The 22,751-nt window shown below is 53.9% G+C and overlaps 1 protein-coding gene across 1 annotated transcript in view; it reads right to left on the bottom strand.

The window, feature by feature from the left end:
• SMOC2 (SPARC related modular calcium binding 2) overlaps positions 1 to 22,751 on the bottom strand; it is a 131,566-nt gene that overhangs the window by 28,747 nt on the left and 80,068 nt on the right. The window contains exon 9 of the mRNA XM_012658961.1: positions 16,039 to 16,121. Within this exon, the coding sequence (XP_012514415.1) occupies positions 16,039 to 16,121 (83 nt within the window). The remainder of the gene's footprint in view (positions 1 to 16,038; positions 16,122 to 22,751) is intronic.

Below are 22,751 nucleotides of genomic sequence, written 5' to 3'. Positions count from 1 at the left end.
TGTCCCCTACAGGAAACTTTCCAAAATAATTATGGTGCTCAGCTGTCTGCCAATTTTGGGTCTTGTAGCCTAAGCCTTGGAAAATCAGCTGCGCTCTGCACAAGTTTTAGCTCCCATTCCTGTCACAGGACTTCTCTTTCGGAACCACGTATTTCTGATACTCCAAACCGATATTCTCTTTGGCCAGGGCTGTCTGAGTTGTCTGTTGCAGACTTGAGTTGGGCAGGAAGTGTCAGGATTCTGAGACCTACCACCCACTCCTAAATCAGTTGACTCCCTTAGGAGAAGAGCCCCATAAAACAGCTATAAGCACGTTAATTTTATTACAGCCAACGCTTGATGCACAGTTACGATGTGTGCAAAGCCCTGCGCCAGGAAGATTTACAGACACAGCCTGATCCAAATGTCACAGCCCAGCAGTCTAGGGGGTTGGCATCATTCCCTTTTTACCAATGAGTAAGAGGTGAGTAAGCGGATTCGGTGACGGACGGGTGGCCCCAGAAGTCCCCTACAGCCTGCAGAGCCCGAGCCACCGCCACACACCCTGTCTCTGCAAAAACTCAACCTAAGCCCAAGACGATGGCGTCGCTGCCCTTAGAACACACTTCTGCTTTTGCGCGGCGACCTCTGCCCTCCTGTGCCCGGCGTGGAGGGCCCCTCCCCTGTTCTGCACAAATGACAAGTGGCCAAGCAGTGCACTGTGGCAGCTTCTGTATTGCTGTGCATTTGGAGAAAATCTTAACCTATTATTGAGTTTGTCAGATTTTTTCCACTTTCCTGACTAGAGTTCAAATCCTCGTGCTCAAGGCTGAGTGTGCACCTCCCCGCGGCTCAGAGTCCACACAGCAGAGCAGATGCTCCGGAAGCTCTGTGCGTAGACTGGTCATCCAGGGCTTCATCCTGGGATCCCCCACCCCGGTGCATTCCTGGGGCATCTACAGTGCTGTGGAGATTTGTCCCCCAAAATTAAGAACTGGGGGAAACGCATGGCAAAACCTTTGGGGAGGGGCATGACTGATACAGTTTCTGAAGGTTTCAGATACCAGAAGATTCCAGTATGTACACTTCTCAAGTTCAAATGATCATCTGAACATAGCAAATTTTCTAAAGTTTACTTTCTGGATTAGCTACACCCCTGCTTATTCCTGGCGAGAGGAGGGAAACACAAAGGCTCGCTATCCAAGGAGGAAAACTGAAGTCATTTCACTCTTATGTCCTTGAGGAGAAGTGGGATTGGGTTTACCTGGTTCCCATCCACACCTCACGCAGAATGAAGCCCTCAGGCTCTGCACCGGAGAAGCGCCAGGAGCCTGGAGAGCTGCCCCGCGGGCACCCAGGCCAGGGTGGGAGCCCTCTGCACCTGCCGCCCAGGAGCAAGGGACACAGCCCTCAAGCTTCCACCAGGTTTCAAGATCATTTACGATGACATGGAGGAAGGACATTAATCGCCTGCACTTCAAACTGCGAAACCGCATGAAAATGAGGATAGTTTATAACAGTCTAGATAGCAAAATTTTAAGAAGCCTTGATTCAAAATTATCATGGCGGCTGGAGCATGGAGCCAACACCTGCAACACGAAATGGAACAGAGAAGCCAGAGTCCCGCTCCTGGACTTGTGCGGTGTTGTAAACAACGATAGTCACTGCCTTGAAAATACTCAGTGAGAGACAAATGCTTAGACCGTCTTAAAACTTATCAACTCTCTAGGGTGAAAGCGTTGCCTTTGATAAGGAAAGCACTGTTATTTTCGTAAGTGCTTTGTGGTTTTGTACTTTTAGAAACAATCATCTCACAAAAGATTGACAAGGAGAGCAAAGTTATTGATTCTTGGCACAAGTACCTTCTGGGAACTTTGTTCTCTGACTGTGCAGGGCGAGAAGTTTTTGGAAGTTCATCTAATTAAAGAAGCACTTGCTATTGGGATGGAAGATTAATAATCAATATGGATATTATTTCTGATGTTCCTGAGTTCAGCCATTAATTATTAACTAACTCAGGGACAAAAAGCCTCCTGTCATTAAAAAAATTCAGGTGAAGGTGTTTTCAAATTTGGGATCATTGTCCTAGCTCGTGTTTACAAAGCCTCAGGTCTGCGATTGCCAAGTGAGGGGAGGGCGCTCGTCTGCGAGTATCGTGATGGCAGTGACCCTTTAAGGCTGCATTTGGAACCCGGCACCTCTTGGCCACTAGTCACACACGGCAGCTCGTCCTTCTCCGGGGCTGTCACTGTCACCCGACAGCAGACAGTCGCGAGCTTGGCTCAGGAGGCCGTGGCTCCACATGCGAGTTCTGGAAATGGCAGGTGCGTGGAGAAAAGACGGCACGAGTGCTTCTCCCTGGGATCCACAAAGCCTGCGACTGGGAATCCTACCCTCCTCAGAAAAATACTTCAATAGGTTTTGAAACACGAAAGCAAAACCAAGCAGGAACAAATAAACCACATCAAGTCTGTGTTCCTTAAACATTAGCTTTCACAAACACATGCTCTTAGTTCTATGAACTGCAAATCCTTAATTCTCATTTCTGCTTTGTTGCCCAAGGCGTTTATCCCACCTGAAACATCGTTTATTCTCTGCTACTCACGTCTTTCTCATGCTCAGCAAATTAGCTCGAAGCCCATTTTCTCAGGAAAACTCATTGCCTACTTCAGCCGACCTGAACTTTCTCCCGCTGTCTGAATTCCTGACGCCCACAAACGCACACCCGCTGGGAACCAGGCACAGCACCAAAGGCTCCCCAGGTCATCTCCGAGGCTGACGGCATACCATTCCTGGGGCAGGTCTTGCTGGGTTTAGGGAGACCGGCTCTGTTCCTGTGGTCTTCTCCCCCACGTCTAACAAGGGGAAGCCATTGCAGAAACCGAGGCTGGAGACGGGTGGGACGCCACAGCCACCCAGGACTTCACCCACATACCCCATCCAAGGGACACGCGCCCGCCGTGGCATCCCAAGGAACGTGGTTTCCCTGCAGAGCAAGAGCAGTGGCCCACAGCACAGCCGGGCCTCCCAGCGGTGCCCTCCACCGAGCCACCTGGGGTCTCGAGCCATCGAGTGAGCCCCAGAGGGAACTCGAGCTGCTGGTAGGATCAGCAATGTCGACTTCGTAAGTGCTGGGACTGCGGACACCTCCGCGGGGCCTTCGAGACCTGTTATTCCACCAGACTGCGGAGTAGTAATGAGGCCGCCCGTGAAGACCGGCCTGGGTCTGCCTCACGCCTCCCCGCCAGCCTGGCGTGCGGTTGGCTGCCCACTTGGTGCGTCTGTTTAGCGAAAGGTCTGAACGATCCGTTCGATCCCTGATGACTCTCGGGTTTCCCGGGCTGCGCTCAGGGAGGCGCAGTTACACACACCAGGTGATGCGTAGGGACGGGGTTCCTCTCACGGGGACTCTGGACAAACGATCTGTGAATAGTGATCTTGGCTGGATTAAAACTTTCCAGATGACAATGGTTCCGATGCCAGGCTGGAACCCCCGAAGGCTCCCATCAGCACAGATGCCAGGAGGGCAGTGGGCCCGTCAGAAGACACGGTGGACGGGTGGTTCCGGGTGTCCTCCCACCTGGATTCTTTCCCACTCGGGAAGAAGACCAATGGGGACGTTTGGGGCAATGGGGGACACGTCAGATGACACCAAGTCCAGAGCTATGCAGCCGGGCTCGGGTGGGTGCTGGGGTTTGGTGGTGTCAGAGGCGCCTGCACAAAACTCCAGGGGACAGCGAAGCCAGGCGCAGGCCGTGCCGGTAGCTGAGGACGGGATTCCTCTCAGAGCCCGGCAGCAAGCAGGGTGGTCAAGAGCACGTTTACCTGGATGAAAGAGGTGAAAAGAGATCGAGAGCCCCCTTGCTGCCCACCAGCCCTGCTGAGGGGAGTCTTTGTGCAGGTTTGTCCTGGGCCCTCCCCGACCTCCCTTGGGGGTGGAACCACCTCTGCCCACACCTGCTCGCGGCACCGATGCAGGACCTGGGCTCTGCAAACAGCAGACTCTACAGAGGTGAACGCGGGGTGAGCGTCGTTCTCCAGTGGGGATGCCGCACTAAAAAGCCGCGTTGGTGACAGAGTAACGGATCTTCGGGGGGAGGAATGTACGGAGCACAGGCAGTGCCACCAGCGTGAGCCCGTCAGCCCTGTGCACGGGCCAGGAATCTCCCGGCAAGGCCTGCAACCCTGCAAACAAGCGAACTGAGCGCAGAAGCGGGGATTTACGGAAAAGAATAGAGTGTAAATAAAAGGATAATTTATGTTGGAAACAGGCTGCCGGGTTCGCATTCTCTAGCTCAGATGACGTCTCCAATTTGCTCGCTTACTCGCTTCTCAGGATCGAAACTGTTCATCTGCCACGGATTTTCCGCAGACCCTACGGGCACACCGCTAAACAGAGCGCCACCGACCGTTGCCGGCGCGGGAGACAGAAACCCAGGTCCCCTTGGGGATGAAACGCTCTCACTTCATGCTTCGGTGTTCACTCGTGCAGTTCAGGTGTATTAATTCATGGCGGAAACATTCCCTACAGCCCTAGACTGTTATTTGTGGGGCACCCACTGGGCGGCGAGCTCTTCTCCCCAGAGGGTGAGCGTGTGTTACTGCTCTGCTTCCAAGAACTTTTACGTCACGACTGGGCCCTTTGTCTTGTCAACCTAAAATAACAACAGAGAGAGCCCTCCCCCCCCCGGCAAAAAAATTGTTTTTTTTGGGGATTTTGTTGGGTTTGCGTTCCGGGACCCCCGTTGCGGGGCACCCTTGGGGCGGTTGGTTGTGGTTGGCGGTTGGTTTTCGGGGCCGGGGGCGGCCCCTTGGGCCCCCTTCACTGCACCCCTTCACTGCGCCCTACTCCAGCAGAGACGGACCGGAGCTGCAGGCTGCTTCAGCCTCCTGGTGACTCCGCCATCCATCCATGGAGTGGGAACAATATTTGCCCTAATTCCTCTACTGGACCGGATCACGTTGAGCAACTGTCCTAATCACTAGATTTCGTACTTTTTGGTTGTTTTGCAATTAAGGGACAGTTTCTCCCTCTCAGTACTCAGCCACAGGTACACAGCCAGCGACCTCCGGGTGAAACTGTCTTTCTCATGACTTCGCCGCTGTCCTGATCCACATACTTCTCATCTCTGCTCTTCTGAAACGTGCCAAAGTCCTGAGTGCCCATAACCACATCTGCAGCCTAAGAACATTTTAAGCAGGTGTAGCCAAGCACACCCTCCAGCCACGCCCTGAAATCCGAGTCGAGATCAGTGGGTTCTGAGTGGCGCAGCTCCCTGGCGCAGGCTCCAAGATAAACAGGCCGACGACGCAGCTTTGGGAACAGCGCGAGTTACGTTGCTATTCAAGTCCGCTAACTACATGTGTGCCGGCAAATGACAAGGTTTTGTTGTAGAGCGATTGGCCTACAGCCCTAATTAGAGAGTAGGGACCGTGCCTTTTATGGCCCAGAATTATGTCTGGCAGATTGCAGTGGCGTGTTGCAGACAACAGAGACAAACCCAAGCGGCCACAGGCATGTTTGTGAGAACCTTTCGGTCGAGTTCTCCTGCTAGCGTGTCTACGCTGATGCTCTCACAGAACACACAGAAATGCAGCTGCGTCCCACACGTTCGGGGACAACTGACGTGGTCTGGCTGTGCCTGCAGAAACCTTGCACGCACGGTTGCTTATTCCAAGGGGAGGGAAGGCAGAGGCCAGGGTGAGAATTCAGGTTGTCCTGACTGCGTCCCTCGCGCCCAGGCCACGGTGGTCCGGCCTCTGCCTCCACGCATGCCGTGGAGATGAGAAGTCGGGCACGAGTCCGTGACAGGGGCGGGACGTGTCTGCGCTGCACCCATCATAGGCTGGTGCAGCTGAAAAGTGAGAAGAATGAATTCCTCTGGGATTGAGGTTGGGTTTTCTGTAACTGGCGTAAAGAACAGGCCTCTTTAAAGTGACAGGACTTCTCCGTTCCATCTGCCCGAGCGCCGTGCTCGGCAGGGCGGTGTGAGCAGCTCTCCGGTTGCTGAGTAACAGATTGCCGGTTTCCAGTTTCTTAGCGAGGCAGCTCTTCTCCCAACCTCGCTCACTGCACAGCAGCAAAGCCAGACCAGGGTCTCACTCCGGCGTCCAGGGAGGTGCCTGACAGGCCGCGAGACATTCACCTCCTCCCACGAGGGCCAGGCCTCCGGGTGAGAAGACCCAGAGCGACTGTCTGCTCCTCCAGGCCGCAGGCGGGCTCCCTGGAGCCGCACCTGGTGTGTGGACACACACGTCTTGCTTCATTTGCTCCTGGGGCGCAGGCACCGCGCAGACACCGCCACGTGGCCCGCCTTCGCAGGAACACGCCCTTGCAGAGGCCAGAGCAAAATCAGACTTTCCAGGAGATGGCGCGAAACCCAACAGCAGATGTGTGGCCAGGTGTCTGCAACCTGGGTTTGAGTCTGTTTCATTTACTTTTAATAAGTAAACAACAACGAACGTGAGAAATAAAACCACCAAAAACAAACGCCAAGATAAAAATAAACTCGAGTGCTACAGATCACTGAGAAAGGAGTGTGGCCTGACTTTTAGTCCACACGGGGCCCAGCAGGCTGTGCGGCCTTAGGCAAGTCACCTAACTTCTCTGGGCCCAGACGCTCACTTGCAGAGTGAGGCTTTGGACGGATGCTTCCCGGGTTCGCGGTCTGTTCCACATTCCCTCATCTCAGGCCTCTCTCCCTGCCGGGTTAGGAACCCAGACAGGCACGGGGAGAGCCCCGCCCTGGAGCTCGGCCGTCAGCCTCCGAGGGGTAACCAGGAGAGCCCCGTCCCCAGCGCCTGGGTCAGACGGGGGCCTTCCATGTGACAAGGATCCACGTGCACCCACAAACCTCAGCCCTCCTCTGCGGCCTGGGCCCACATGTCTCACCACCTCAGAGAGCGAACCTGCGCAGGGAGCCGGGAGGAAAAGTGCCGGCAGCTCCTGCACAGGGACCTCGGTCTGCTCCACGGCACTCTGCCGACTTCGTGGGCTTCACATAGTTAAAGAATTGCTACAGAAATGCCCTGGATGATAGAGCGAGAAGATCGTTAAAGAGATCGCTTCATCCGTGTCCAGTGAAAGTAGAACCAGGTCCCTGTCCTGCTGGGTGAGATACGGAAGTTAGAACCTTCTCCACCTAGAGGGGCGTCCAAAAGAGACCACAGCAAGGTCTACCAGCGTGCACCGCTGTCTGCCCGGGAGTTCCATCTCGCGCACAACCTGCTGTTATTCATTACGCACTGTGTTCTGAGAAGTTTTCTGGCATCATTGGCCACCCAGGAGTGTGCAAGTAGCCTGACGCGTGGCTCATGCAGCAGAGCACCGCCATCTTGGTCTGTCCGGTCAAATTCTCAAAGCACTGATTTATCGGGAAGAACAGAACCCAGTCCCTGCTGCCAGCTGTGCCATTTTCATTCGTCCCGAGTGCTCCGGCCGGTTTCCCACCTGGGTGAGTGGATTTCGCCCATCTTGATCCCCTTGGACTTAGCGTCTCCCGCAGACGTGATTTTCACCTCCACTCCCTGGCGATGCTCACGCCCGGGCCGGAACTCCAGCAGGGCTGTGCAGGGCGAGGTTGGAGCACCCCTGACATTGGCATCGAACCTGGAAGGTAGCTTGTTAGGATTCTACCATCGTATTTTTAGATATAAAGGGGAAATTTTAGTATATAGCAGTTTCCATTTTCCCAGTATTTCTAATTGCTGATAATGTTGCTTTCTTGTTTCAGAGCAGCCGTCCTGGGGCAGCGACATTGCAGCCTTTGTGCCAGATCCCAGCTCCTGCCCAGGGCTCCGACCGGCCGGAGTCTCGCACCTGCCCAGCACCGCACAGGTGCCGGTGCGATAGGCACGTGGTGGACGTGTGCACTCGGCATTTAAGAAGAAAGGAATTTGCAATTTGATTGGAAGATAAAACAGAGAAGATGCAGCGTAGTCTTGGCATTCCGAGCAGCTTTGGGTTTAAAAACATGGAGATTCAGGAAGATAAGAGCTTCCGGGTGAGAACACCGCAAATGATTCTGCAGCGGGCCGGGACTTGGCCTAAGAGTGTTACAGGCGTCTGAATCGCTCCATTTGGTGAGAGCCGAGATCAGAGGCAAACGCCGTGAGCGGGTATCCTCTTATTTTACGTCCAACTGGCCCTGGGGGTCCTCTGAGGCCCTGAGGCCCTGAGCTCGGCAGTCAGAACCAGTTGGGGACACACGACCAGCGGCAGAGTCCACCGAGTGCGCTGGAGCAGGGCCTGCGGGAAACAGCGGCTGTGGCTGTGTCCACGATAAAGAGATCAAAGGGCGCAGAAAATGTACAATCGAACGGCAAACCTTCCATCAATAACTACGGCAGACGCTCACTGCACAGGGACAGAGGGCTGTGGGGATCTCCGGCCCCCGGGTGCAGCCTCACCTGCCGGGGCCACCTGGCCGGCCTCCTGTGCGGACCCGCTCTGAGGAAGAAGGGACGTTCTGCGCGCATCACGCTGGTCTGCCGCTAACGAGCCTCGCGCTGCGGGAGGGTTTCGTCTGCTCGTGCAGAGTCCCAACACATTCAGATGAGATCGGGGAATGTCTACATCAATAAAAATGAGTTGTGAGCCCATAAAAGCAAACTCGTTGTTTTCAAGAGCTCACTGTGTTTGGAAGGTTTTTAGAGTGGTGAATTATTTCAGATAAACTGCTTCGATAAAGGGACAGGACTTATTTGCAATAGAATAACAATTGTTTAGCAATGAATCTAACATATTTGATGGTGCTGGAGAGCAGTTTATTCTCTCGAGCTATTGAAACTGTCACTGAAATATTGCTTACACTATTAATTTGTTGGCAGATGCTTTTATCATGATTCATATAAATCTAAAGTTTATTCCATCTCTCTTCTGCGTAATCATAACTTGCAAAGTAACCAAGGCCACACTGATCATATTTCACTCACTGATGTCATCAATACTGCTCCCCGCCGTCTTGGGGAGTTTTTTTAAAAATGGCACTTCAAATTCAAAAGTTTGGCTTTAAAGGAAACAATAAACCAACTCAAGTCACATTTCTTCTGTGAGGCTGGCATCACGGCATCGCCCAGAACCCAGACACTCCGGTCCCTGCTGATGATGGCCATTTGGATCAGGTCAGAGGTCACCTAACGCTTGGTTCTCTGCTATTTCGGCAAATTCCTGGGTATTGTGAGATTAAGATATTTATTGTACTATTATGTTGAGAACCAGTAAATCAAATTAGAGCCAGCAAATTTTAGAAATTTTCAAATATTTTCCAAAAGCTAAACATTCTTTAACCATTTGCAGTGTGATTTTATCTCACTGGTTCTAGTTTGCTGGCGTTTGTCTAGTCACCGCTGCAGGGCATTCCAGGGTTCCTGCCACGGCTGTGTCCACCACACGCAACACTCTCGGGCCTCTGGGTTGAGAACCCACATTGGCTGACGTGGGAGGGGCACGTTCCTAATCCCGGCTGGTCCATCCGACGTCCTGAGTGCCCTGCGTTTCCCGTCCCTGGTCCTGCTGTCGTCCTGCGTCTGTCTGCTCCTCTCTGAAGGCCCCACACTGGTTACTGGTTCTTTGCGATCAAATGCCACCGAGCGAATCGCAAGACACATGCTCTGCTAATCAGGACCAGCTAGTCTGTACGGCCCAGTGCAAAACTGAGCATTGAGGGCCCATGTTCTAAAATCAAGAAGCTCATGGTGGTGACAGCAGAGCACTGAACTGAGCATGGGTCCCTACGGAGCATGCCCAGGGCTGGCACCTTCATAGAATAAGTCCCGTAGGCCTACTCAGGATAGGTCTACCAACCTGTCCATCTTCTTGGATGGGAAATAAATGAGGAGATTCATTGTGCCCAAATCTCAGATTATTTTGTCACTGGCAGACTCCACAGATTTGGCGATCCATGACAGGGCGCCTCCCAGGTGACAACCTGTGTCCCGCGGGTTGAAGCGGGAGCAGCACTCAGCACATCCTGGCGTGCAGGGCGGCACAGGAAGTAAACAGTGCCAGGGGTGGGACACACGGGGCCGTTCAGGACGCGGAGAGGACCAGTCTGCCTGGATCAGGAACGTGCCCCTGTGACCATCCCGTCCGGCCGAGAGACACGTCTCGGGGTCAGGAGACAGAAGCGAAAAGACTTCTGATTCATCAGAGCAGGAAATCTTCGCCTGAAGGGACATGAAAGAAATGATCACTCCGGGGTCCTGTCCCCTCTGAACTGTTTTGATCTAACGTGTGAGAATGTCACGAACCGAGGTCTCCGCGCATGGCGGGGTGGCATGTCCCAGGGTTTGAGAGTGTGTCTCCTCGTCTCCCCGTACGCGGCCAAAGCACTGGAGAGAGAGCCGCACACACCGTTTATTTTCATCCGAATGTCGCAGTGTCGATAAACGGAAAAGGTCCCAACACCTTCCTGTGAGTCATTTAAAAATTTTCAGTTGACATTTATTCTTCTTTCCTCTGCATGTGAAGGAGAAGAGAAAGCCTGTGTCTCCTCAACTTGTCTTCATTTGTTCTTACTTCGTTGTGAATGACTGATTCCCACAACTCCCCCCAGCCTTCTCCAATTTCTCCTCACTCTTGAAAGTGGAGACAAAATATCAACTGGACTAAATATTCTAATAAACTCTCAGAATTCTGCCGAGTGCAGCACAGTTATTACGTTTCCGTTGTTCCCATTTATATGCCCCTGCAAAGTGTTGGCGTCCTGTTAACTTTCTTTGAGAGCCAGTGAGTGCTACGTAGGGGGCTCACGGAGCGACTCTCCCGTGTCTGCCGGGCCTGTTTCCAGTTCCGTGTAATTTCCTGTGACGCATCTGTGAGAGGGAACCAGTGCGTCAGGACGTTCCTACAAATGCCGTCACTTGAGTATCGCGTATTCCCAACCATTTGATCCCAAAGCCGCGGCACCTGCCGTCCTGGTGTCTCTGTCTCACGAGGCCTTTAGGGTGGAAATTGCACGTGTGATTCCTGTAACTGTCATTCATAACCGTCTTCCCTCAACAGAACTTGTTTAACGGTCCATTTCTTTGTTACGCTTTCTAAAAGAATGCAATTTTCTTCTAAAGGGTTAGTAAGCTTTCCATCTGCAAATTTAATTTCACAATTAATCGTCAAGCCTAGAGATCCAAAACAAAATAACGTAGGCTCAGGCCACTCTTCCAGGTGCCGCCCTTCCCAACAGTCCCTCGCACACCCAGAGATGCAGCCCTGAGTTTGCGACGCCGTCAGCGAGCGATGTTCTGCAGGTGTGATGCCGCCGGACAGCCCTCAAAAGCAGAGGCTGTTTCAACCATCCACTCCCGCACGCGGCACATGCACCCCAACCTCCTGACCGCCTCGGCCTCGCCCCAGCCTCGGCGGAGAAAGACCACGGGGTGTTTTTGGAAACGCGCCTGCCGTGGGCACGCAACGAGGGGCAGAGCTCCCCAGGCCGCCGCGCTCCCAGGACCAGAGGGCTGCGTGTCTGCAGCGGGACAACCTGCCCCAGCTCAGCCAGAGGTTGGCACACTTGTGTCTGTGGATTCAGCATTTGAGCGTCACTGGCGTTTTTAATGGGCGGAATACTGGCGTCTCTTCTCTCCCTGTTTCAGGAAGGCCGTCAGGGGCTGTGCTGTGAGTGCCTCGCTGCTGTCTCTGCCCGAGGAAAGGTAAACGCCGAAGTCATTAAGTGCCATGCGATACCTGGCACAAGCGTGCACTTCAGGCTCGAATTACCTTTTGGAAAATATCTTCAGCTGTGTTTGGGGCGAGGTAAGGATCATGTTATGCTGCCTCAGAAAATCATAATTAATTTTGACGAAATTTAGAACAGTGCTAAAATATTGCTTAAAAATCCAGAGGCTGCTTTGGGGTTTCTATTTGAGTCAAAGACTGTAACGTACTTGCAGTGGCGCGGGCCCTGAGGAAGGGGCCGTTCCCTGCTGCAGCGTGAGGCGGCTTGTGCTGTGGCCCAGGGAGACCCGGCTTCTTAGCGGGGGCCGCTGGGCCCAAGGAGCTGCCAGGACACTCTGGAGAGAGGCTGTTTGACCAAACTAAATGCCGCTCCACACCCCTGTGCCAGATGGACAAGGCTCTGGCTGGGGGACGCGGCGGGAGGGGAGGCCGTCCTCAGGTTGGCCGGGAAGCCTGGGACGTCTGCGCTCCCCCTTCCGCATCCCGCCGTGGGTCCGGAGCTGCGCTTGCACGGAGATGTCCACGGAAAGGCGGTGCGGTCCCCACCCACACTGACGGAGGACGGAGAGCGCCAGGTGGGGACTCAGAGTCCCGCGTCGCTCACCTGTGCACAGAGCTTCCTACCTGCGCCCTGTGTGGGCCACGTGGTAGGCAATGCCCACGAGTACCGCCCGACTGCGCTGCGAAGGCCCACGGCTGGAACGAGTGACTCCTCCGTTAGCGTAGATGAAATGCAGCAAAGGCCCAGAGGAAAGGGAAAGAGCCTGTTTGTTCAACTACCATTGCGCCTGAGGATGAGCACAGCCAAACATTGTGCTTAAGGACGAAAGATACAATCATCTGACCAGTACAAGTTATGAGAAGTCGTAAAATCCAAGCAGTAAAAATAACTCACTTTGACTTCCCTGTAAACACCAGTCCCACCGTCAGCTCTGTGCCAGCTCCCTGGGCCGTCCCGACCCACGCCGCTGCCTCCCGAGGGCAAGCATCTGCCCCTGCCTTTGTCGTTTCCCCCATCTTCCCTCTGGTCACGTCTTGCCGGCCTTAGAGGGGTGCAGCCGGCACCCCAGGGAGAGAAGAGGGGAAGGCTTTGCTGGCCTCGCCCTTTCCCTGGGCAGACAGAGCCGAGGACGGGTGCAAACCCAGCACAATGCTCTTCAGGTCGGAAGCCCCCCTCTCCCACATTGGAGACCCCACTTGGGACCGATGCTACAGGCCCTCGAAATAAGCAAAGCCACGTGGCCACAGTCCAGCAACATCACTCTACACAGGAGCCAAATGGCATTACAGCAGGAGAAGAAAAACGGCTTAGTGTCATCAGTCTACGCGTTTTTGGGTGGTGGGAATACTCCAGTACCCAGTCTCCACCTCTCAGGGGCCATGCGGGGCCCAGGGCAGAGCTTGTGGGTCCACACCTGAGGAACGTGCAGTGTCCCGGCTGCCCTGGGGCAGGTGTGTGCAGACAGACAGTAGCCTAGTCCTGAAGGACGAGGACAGAGCCACAGGAAGCCCAGGGAGGACGGCTCAGGAGTGGGAGCCGGCCAGCAGGGCCCCGCGGGACCACAGCGCAGCCGCAAGTGGCCCCGCAGCCACACAGGGTGCAGGAGGCCAAGACAGAGCAGGTGGCCACCGTGAAACACCAACCGGGGTGCGACTAGGTGCCAGGGCAAAACGACGCGGGGAAATCTGCACAGGGAGAAGGCGCGGTTTGATGCCTTGTTTAGAGTTTCTGCCACATGAGCTTTAGACTTCTCTCTAGAAGATACAAACATCCTGCAAGGAAACTTAGAGAATAAAACACAGATCTTCGAAAGCCAAAACAACGGCTCCAATCTCGTTATGTAACCCCGTAGGCTGGGCCTCCATCTCTTGTTCGAAGGGTGAAGTCCTGGCCTCCGGGGATCAAATGACCATTTGCTGTCAGCTGGGGTGAGCTACAAAACCTGCTAAGGCTCCTACATGTGACAGGAACACACACGGGGCAGCCACCAACCCTCACAACAGTGAATTGTGTGTGAGAAGATCATCAGCTTTACTTGGAAAATAAAGGACCCTCGTTGGACAAAACATAGAAAAGCAACTTCAGATGAAAACTGTGCCTTTTAAGAAGAAAAGGTATCAGCCCGTGTGGGACTAGAATGATCTGTCTGGCCAATTGTTGCTATTATTTTGGAAATAGGTCTCTCCTGTTTCCCAGAAGAGAAATCTATTTCTTCCTGTTACCAAGAATAGCCTCTATCCCGGAGTTATTTTAAGACCTACTTGTTTTTCTCCTTAATGAGGATAATTATCTCCAAATAATCAAACCGATTAAGTATTCGTGAGCAGCACAATCCCAAACGTCTACAACCACAGAATAAGCCGACCTTTACGCAGTTCGCATAACACGGTTCTGATGCCCGAGAAATCCGCTTTTATCTGGGCTGCGGGTGAGGAGATCCCGTCTTTGTCGTGCCGGCCTAACCGTCCTCCCCGCGCTCCGGCAGAAGGGAGCCCGGCTCTGCGCCTCCCCGCAGCGCAGACGCTCTGACATCCAGAGAAGACGACAGCCTCATTTCACTTTTGTCCACGTCAGTGACCGTTTGTTCTCACCAGATGAACGACCAATTCAGTCTTTAATCAAGAACCCTGGTGGAGGGGTCAGTGCTTTGATTTCACCACAAGAAGATCTTCCCACCGAGTGCAAACATGGGAGGTAACAGAAGTCACCTTTTGTCACAGTCTCTTCTACCAGCAAAGAGTAAAGCTTGATGCACATCAGACATCATGTTCCTGCCACCTGTGCAAAGACAGCGAGAACAGTGCAGCTTGGCCGAAAAGTAAAGCAGCTTTGCATGAGCAAAAAAAAAAAATTTTAAGCATCTTGGACCCTTTAAGAAGCATGTTGGTGGCAAAGGACAGATTGTGTGACATTTAGATGACACGATTAAGACCAGTCAAAATGAGCAAACAACTATCTACTGAGGGTTTTCCATGCACGTGGTAAGTTTGTTATATTTTTGTAGGAAACACGTTGCCCACCAGTGTTAAAATCTGACTTCAGAGGGAAGAGCCGACACCACGTGATGGGGCAGACGGTTCCGCTCGCAACTCAGTGGCGAATCAGTACCTCCGGGGACCTGGCTGACCCTCCCCTGGGGATCGGCACGGGTGTTGGTGTCTGCACTGTCAGGGGTGGCGCCCTGCTGGGAAGGGGACAAGCACATCCCAGGACAAGCAGAGGGACCGAGGGGCCGCTGGGACTCGGTGCTGGTGGAGAAGGCGTGTTTCACTTCCCCAGAACCTGTTGCGCCACCTCTGCCTCCTCCGTGCCAGGTGTTCTCGTCCCAGTGTTGTTGGAGAGACACAGACATGTAGGAATGAAGAAGCTACATACTGGATATTCTGGTCGTCCTATCTTTGTTTATAAGCAGAAAAACATCTTTACCTGTAGAAATTTAAAACCCCCTTTATTAGCGATAGTGCGAATACCGCAGGAACCGCAAGTTTTCTGCCAAGGAACTTGTCCAGACTCCACGTGAGACCAAGGTCAAACTCCGCTGTCAGTAAAACCGTTACAGAGTGACGTTCGTGGTCTCTGAGACTTTGGCTAAACATTCAGGACCTGAAGATGTTTCATGAACAAAGCAGATCAAAATGAAATAAAACATCAAGTGGCTCTGAAGCCTCTGACCGATGGCGTCGAAGTCACCTGTGATGTCAGAGCTCTGCCCCTGAGCCACCCGATGTCCCAACGGGCACTGAGCTGGGACCACGCGCTGCGTCTACTGGGGCTTTCCACCCCGGCAGCCGTGTCTCATCTGCATAAATTCCTACAAGGATGGCGGCTCCATGACAGTCTTTAGGTTTAACTGCTAAGGAATCATTTTTGGTGTGTTGCTTTTTGATGGAAGAGAATATCTATGGACCATGTTTTTGTGAATGCTTTTCGTAATCATTGTAAATTTAAACTCACTGCCTCTGCTTAGTTTCAAACAGTTCTTTGCAGTTGAACTCACTTGACACATAGATTGAGCTCTTGTTTTGTTAAAATGTCAGAGAATGACATTTGAATTATTGCTTTCTTTTAGGTAGAATAAATAGAGGATCCTTTGGCTGTGTATTTCAGAAGCATGAGGTTCTGCCGTGCTAATTTTCTGGCATTTTTCCTTCTCTTCCATGTCTGATCTCGCATTGGTGGCTCTCAGGACTTTGCCAGCCACAAGTGACGGCAACCTAGGGAGCCCCCCACAGGTTTTACCTACGGGACCCTCTTAGTCTGCCTCGAGCTCAAGGTCCCAACCAAGCGCTCTGCTACGTGGAGTGGATAAGCTCGTTTTCATCCTAGATCCGCAGGAGGTCTCACGGGGCAGCCGGCTCCCAGCCCCAACCACCGGCTCACTCACCCTGCAGCTGCCGGCCCTTGTACAGGTCCCTGGCTCGGGCTGGGTGCGCCCTGGCTGTGTTGTCACACTTCGGCTGCTCGTACCTGAGGGGGAGGAAAGAGAAAACACCTGGTTTGAGACCTCGGGACGGGTAGTTTCTTTCACGTATCTGCGCCCGTCCCTGACCCCAGCGCACAGCACGGCACGTGGCTCCGGTGTGACAACACCCATGACCCGATTCCTGTTTGTTCCTTTCTGAAGCTTGGTCCAGGCGGCTGACACCTCACAGTGGCGGGAAGAACGTGCCGAGACCCCTGCCCCGTGGCCAGGGCCTGCTCCGGCGCAGGTCCCGTAACCAGTCTCACACCCAACGTGGCTGCCAGCGCCAGCACCTCCCGCCTGCTGTTTGCGGTTTTATGGAAAGTGTGGACAGAGCAGGGGAGGGAAGGGGACGTGTGTGTGAGGGAGGGTGGCGGGCCGGCCACTCACCCCCAGGAAGGACGCAAAGGACGCAGCATCGCGGAAAGAACCTCAGAATGTGGGACTGATACGTTGCTCTGGGACTCGCTCGTTTTCAGTACAATTCATGAAGCTGCGAAAGTTTATCTCAGTGTTAAAAAAAAAATCTACTTCTGGTCCCAGCATCGATAGAAAACTGCAGAGAAGCCCGTCTGTGGGGGGCTGACGTCCAAGCAGGCAGGTGACCGGGCGGGTGGGCGCCCGCACCGCGGGGAGCTGCGGAACCGGCGGTGGGAAGCGGCGCGTCAGACCCAAATCACGAACGGCCGGTTACGCACTGGTCCCACCCTCTGGACAAGTGCCTGCTGCTGTGCTCCCGACACTGTGGGGGCCAGGAGGACCCGCCCCGTCTAGGGAGGACACGGACGACCAAAACAGAGCGTGTGGCGGCCGTGAGAACCTGCGCCCAGAGCCGGACTTCAACCAGGACAGTCGGCCCAGGGACCCGGCATCTGTGAGCCAGAGTCCCGCCCCGCGGCTTTCACTGAAGGTCGAGCTTCTCACGGGCTAGTGCCACACGAGGACCGGCAGGTCCACTCCTGGGGGGCGGGGCGTCCTTGGACGGCACCCCCAGCCCCTCTCTGTGGAATCCCACTACCGGGACGTGTCCCCCGGCCGTCCTCCCTCCCCCCACTGGCTCTGCCGCCCCCACACCGTGCTCTCTGGCAGCTCTCCTGGCTGCCTGCCCTCCGGCCCTTCTCTCCTAGATGCGCCCACCCTCCGCAGGAACGTCCATCCCAGGGGTCTCCTGGGGCCCCGGGCCCACCGGCATGTCAGGGGATGTTCTGGGAGAGGAGCAGCGCCCCGCCACACCGTCACGTCTAGGAGCACAGGTGCCGTCCAGGGCCTCGGGACAGACTTTGCGAAAAGTGCGAATGGCACGCGTGTCCATCGGTTAGTTCCCATTCATCAGAGAGGACATGCGGTGTTAAGTTTTCCATTCTCGAGACACTTCACTTAGGATGATGGTCTCTGGTTCCTTCCAAATTGCTGCGAAAGGCATTAATTCATCCTTCTTCGTGGCTGAGTAGAACTCCATGGCATACATGTACTACATTTCGTTAATCCACTCATGACTTGATGGGCACTTGGATTCCACATCTTTGGGACTGCGAATTGTGCTGCAATAAACACTTGAGTGCAGGTGTCTTTTTGATAAAATGTCTTCTTTTCCTTTGGGTAGACACCCAGTAGTGGGATTGCGGGATCAAATAGTAGTTCTGCTTTTAGTTCTTTGAGGAATCTCCACACTGTTTTCCGTAGGGGTTGTTCTAATTTGCAGTCCCACCAGCAATGTTTAAACGTTCCTTTCTCTCTGCATCCACACCAGCGTCTATTGTTTTTAGACTTTTTAGCAAAAGCCATTCTAACAGGAGTAAAGTGGTATCTCATTATGATTTTAATTTGCATTTCCCTAATGATTAGTGACGTTGAGCGTTTTTTTATATGTTTACTGGCCATTTATCTATCTTCTTTTGAAAAAACTTCTGTTTGTATCTTTTGCCCACTTTTTAATGGGGTGGTAAGATCACAGCATCTCTTATCCCCATTCTGAATCTTCTAACTTTGAACCAACACGGAAGCTGGGTACACTGGATGGCCATTCCAGTTTTGTTCCAAGTTTGGAGATGTCCTAAGAATCCTATCAATGATGCTAATATAAAAATATATATTTAAGTCACAGCCTTCTTCTCCCTTAAAATAGAAATGCGTGAAATGCCTGTACCTTGCAGGAGTGTCAATCGCAAAAAATAGCGTCAATGCTTTGACATCTCAAATTTAAAAATAATTAAATTCAGCTTAGACATCCATCACCCTCCTTTTCAATAGTGTTTATTTTAACTTATTTGTATAAGAAAAAAACAACAAACATCCCTCGTCTATGTTGCCCATATGTAGCAGGCTGTCTGCCAGGGAGAAATGCAACTCCACGCCCATGTGGCCACGTGTACGCCAGGGGGAGACAGCTCTGGAGGTGGGGACAGAGGCTGCCCTGACACGAGGTAGGAACAGATGGCAGGTGGACAGTGAAGGGGAAATCTCTCTCTTCTGGGCACTAATGTAGTTGCTGGCAACCAGCCTGATCCCCGCTGGATCTCATTCCAGCCATGCCAGCCATGCCAGCCATGCCAGCCATCTCCCCAGGTTAGTTAGGGCCCAGCTGAAACCTGCCCCTCCGCTCCAGCTTCGCTCTTGCAGTAGGTGCCTGGGCTCCGTCCTTCAGGCGATCTGCACCCCATGGCCAAGACGTCGATTCCAAAAACAAAAAGGCAGGAGAACTAGGAGGCGCTGAAGCCTCTGTCCCCGCCTTGTGTGTCAGAAGAGCCTTCCCACCAGGGACTCTGCACGGGGGGGCTCTCTCTGCCGCGGGCAGGCAGCACGGTGCGTGTGTGCTCCTTGAGCAACGCTCCTCAACTCTCTTGCCTGGCGACACGAGGAAAAGGGTGCCGGCTTACAAGGATGGTGCGTTTTGTTCTTACAGCTTCTTCCTGTTGTTGAATTTTTAAGTTTCTCTTCCCCATCAGGACATACTGAGAATGACCGAGGAAAACAGTCACTGCCCACCCAAGTGTAAATCAACGCTGCAAAGTGTCTCCCTGGAACTGCTCGTTTCAGAAAGTCGCATTAATGCTGCATGGGGCATTGACACAGCGACGCAGACTTTCTGCGACTCTGCTGCTCCGTCACAGCGGAGACCGTGGGAAGCAAGGCTGGGGAAGCTGCCTGGCAACTTACCAGACACGGCCAGATGCTGATGACGTGACTGATTCCCCAGCGTCCGTGTCCACGAGATGAGTTTGAGCCGCTTCCCTTTTTCTTGCCAGTGATAGGGTTAGCCATGGGCACATGATCCAATTCTGGCCAATGATCCATGATCAATCTGCTAGGGGACTTCCAGGGAAGGTATTTTGGGCTCCCCAGAAAGAAAGAGATGGGTTCCTGTGTCCTCTGAGCACTGTGCCGTCTGGGTGAGACATCTGGACCTGTTGCAGCCGTCTTGTGACCAAGAGGGGAACCTGCCTGAGGGCCGAGCCCACGGAACCAGGATGTCAGAGCAGATGGGAGATGCCGTGTCCTGGACAGCATCGCCAGATGGCAGCACCACCCAAAATTGAGCTTGCTCCCCCACCGGTACCTCTCAGAGAGCTGTCTGGTTGTTTACACCCATTTGTCAGGTTTCTCATCTCAGTACCGGAAACCAAAAGCTCCTAGTTGACAGACCACACCTCCTGCTCCAACTGCCCGGATTCCGGCGTGGGGACCTCCACTGCGCAGGTGGCATCCGCTTGCTCTGGCTGGGCCGTCCTGCAGACGGCCCCCTCGCTCCCAGGCTTCCAGCGCCAGCACTGCAGGGGTCACCCCGCCGTCCCGTTCATGGTGCGTCCCTGTCCCACAGTCCCCTCCCGATCCGTGTTTACTTTCCTCCAGAGCTTGGGTCATCTGCAGCAGACTCACACTTGGCTCATCTGTGGGCGTTTGCTTATTATCTGTTTCCTCCTATCAGAACGTGAGCCCCATGGCATTCTGTCTGTTTGGGCCACTGGTGTGTCCCCAGCCGCTAGCACAGTGCCTGGCACACTGGGGACAGCGACGTGTTCGTTGAGCATCAGTGGACGGATGGATGCGAGTGCTTCTGCAGAGTTGCTGAGAGACCGTCATTGGCTCTTCGCCGACAGTTCCAGCAGCTGCCCGGGAGTGACCACGTCCCCAGTCCTGACATCCGGGCTCGCTGTCTGTCTCTGGCTTTCCTCCGCTGTGTCCCTGGCCCCACCCCGCCCCTGACAGCGCCCTCCTCCACTCGAGCACACCAGGACTCCGCGTGCACTGCCCTCCGCTCGGACCCCCGTCTGGCTATGACCAGCTCCACCATCTTGGCCTCGGAGGGGCCCGTCCCTGAAGCCGCCCCTCCATGCCCCCACCGTGGCCTCGACGTATTTTGTCTCTCCCCTGTTTAATTGTTTGCATGAGGAAGGAGAGCCTGCGGGTGGCTCTCCCCTTGCGCTTTTCTAACAAAATCAAGACTTCGTTGGACACAGAATGTGCTCTGCGTGGCCGTGGGCGCCACGCCAGCCCCGGGTCTGGAGAGGGGAGCACGACGGGCCCTCCCGGCTCCTCGCAGTCCAAGCCAGGCCGGGTCCGGGCATGCGGTGGCATTCTAGCCAGTTGGAGGGAGGAGAAGGCCACTGCAGGTGGGCGGGGAAGGTTTTCCTTGCTATCAAAAGAGAAACACCCTCTTTCTTCCAAAATATGTTGTTGCAGCTACATGATACTTCTAGAAACTGCGGCATGGACACGCCACAAAGCATGCCACAAAGTTGGAGACGGCAGAGCGGGAAGGAAAACATGGCTCATGACAATCAAGTCTTCAAGCTGCTAAAATCACCCAGAAGGTCCTGTCCCCCGTACAGGGTGTGAGCACCCAAGTCCCAATGGACGAGGCGCATCTGAGGATTGCGTCAGCCGCGAGGGGAAGCTGTCCAGCTGTGAAAAATGTTCCTTATCTGACACCCCCACGCAGAAAATAAACCCCAGGGGAGACTAGAGCTCGTCTGTCCCGGTGTCTGAATGTTGCCGACAATCAGTATTTGCGCTCAACGAATGAATGAAATATTACAAGGATAAAAGTACAGCAGGAGTCTGTATCCCTCTCCCCGTGGTTTAATTTAATGCCCTTTCCTGAAACCGCAAGCAGAGAGTTACTCCCTCCTGTAGGCAAAAGTAGGAAAAAGGAGAACTTGACACTTTTCTTTCTTCCATGAAACCGGATAAAGTTCAGGAAGGATGAAGTCGGGATAGATGGGTCAGAAGAGAAGGGTTGTTACGTTTCAGTGAATCATTTTGTAAACGTGTTCTTGGGCTCTTCAAGGATAACATCGTAAGTGCTGATCTCATCGTCCGAGGCCAGTTTGAGCGGTTCTGGGTTTGACAGTTTGAGGATTTTCGTTGGCCGGTGCAGGCAAGTGTCTGCCAGGACACCTCACCCCTGCGCAGAGATGCAGGGGGCAGGGCGGGGCTGCAGCGGGTACGACTGGAGCTGGGGAACAGATGCCCCCTCAAATAGAGCAAACAAGCCAAAGTTCTGAAATGTGCAGAAATACCACTTCCAAGGAAGGTTTCTTAGAAAACAGTAGTCCCTATATACATACGCACAGGGACCCAAAAAAAAATAATTCTCAAGCCAAAACCTTGAAAAGATTTATGTTCTCTCCAAGCTGCGCAGAGCACACTTGTTTGAAACGAGCCCCTGTGTCAGCCCCGCGGAAGCCAAACCGCAGCCGCTGGCCTCGGTGCCCTGCTTGGAACCCGCCCCCTGCGGCCTCCTCTGTGGGTGCGGCTCGGAAGCTCACGGCCCTTCCAGGGCGCTGGGACGGCCGGCGCTGGCCGGGGGTCAGCCTCCCCCCGCGGGGCTACTGCAGTTCCAAGGCAGGGCTCCTGAGGTCACCGGCCCTGGTCACCCGGCCAGGCCGGGCGGGTGGACTTGATCTTGGTGAAACAAGCGTTAGTTCCCGAAATCTGCACTGATGTTCCCACCTCTAAAGGACTGATGGTTACTCTTGAAAAAATCAGGGAAATAATTTAGGAAACGTCACACGCCCATGACTAGGCACGAGGGGTGAGGTCAGAGGCTAAATCTGATAATATGTGAGATAATATTTTCATATATTTGTAAACTATTTTTACATAAATCTAGGAAAATCAAAGGCAAATTCATACAACAAAGAGCTGCAGAAATGTCTCCACTATTTCCATGGACAAATAACTCACTCTTCAGGTGCTGTCGTGAAATTATTCGCTTTGCTCAAACTCACACAAAGGGTCAGTGAACGAGCCGTGTTCGTATCCAGACCCGGAGACCAGGACGGCCATCCCTCTCCCGCAGCGCCAATTTCCGGGCACGAGTGTCTGTGTGAAGCCGTCCCGAGCGGGCGGCGCTGTCAGCTCGACATCGGCTCTTTGCCAAAGCCAGAACGGAGGGAGCTACGCGGATGCCTGCTCCCCTCCCAGTGCCGGCCCAGCGGGTCACAGGGCCTCTCGGAGCCGTCCCGCCCGGCGAGGAGGAGCGGTGCTGCCCACGGAGGCCACCCCACCTTCCCCTGCATCTCTCAGCCAGTTTTTTATCGACCATCAGAGAAACGGTGCCCTCGAGTTTCTGACAGCCAACGCCATCAGCTTTCCCAGGTGGGCCCTGCACAGAAACGGAGGACGTGGCTGGC

This window comes from Propithecus coquereli, unplaced genomic scaffold, assembly GCF_000956105.1.
Source record: "Propithecus coquereli isolate 6110/MARCELLA unplaced genomic scaffold, Pcoq_1.0 Scaffold591, whole genome shotgun sequence".
Classification (NCBI taxonomy): Eukaryota; Metazoa; Chordata; class Mammalia; order Primates; family Indriidae; genus Propithecus; species Propithecus coquereli.
This window is presented reverse-complemented; position numbering and strand designations above follow the sequence as displayed.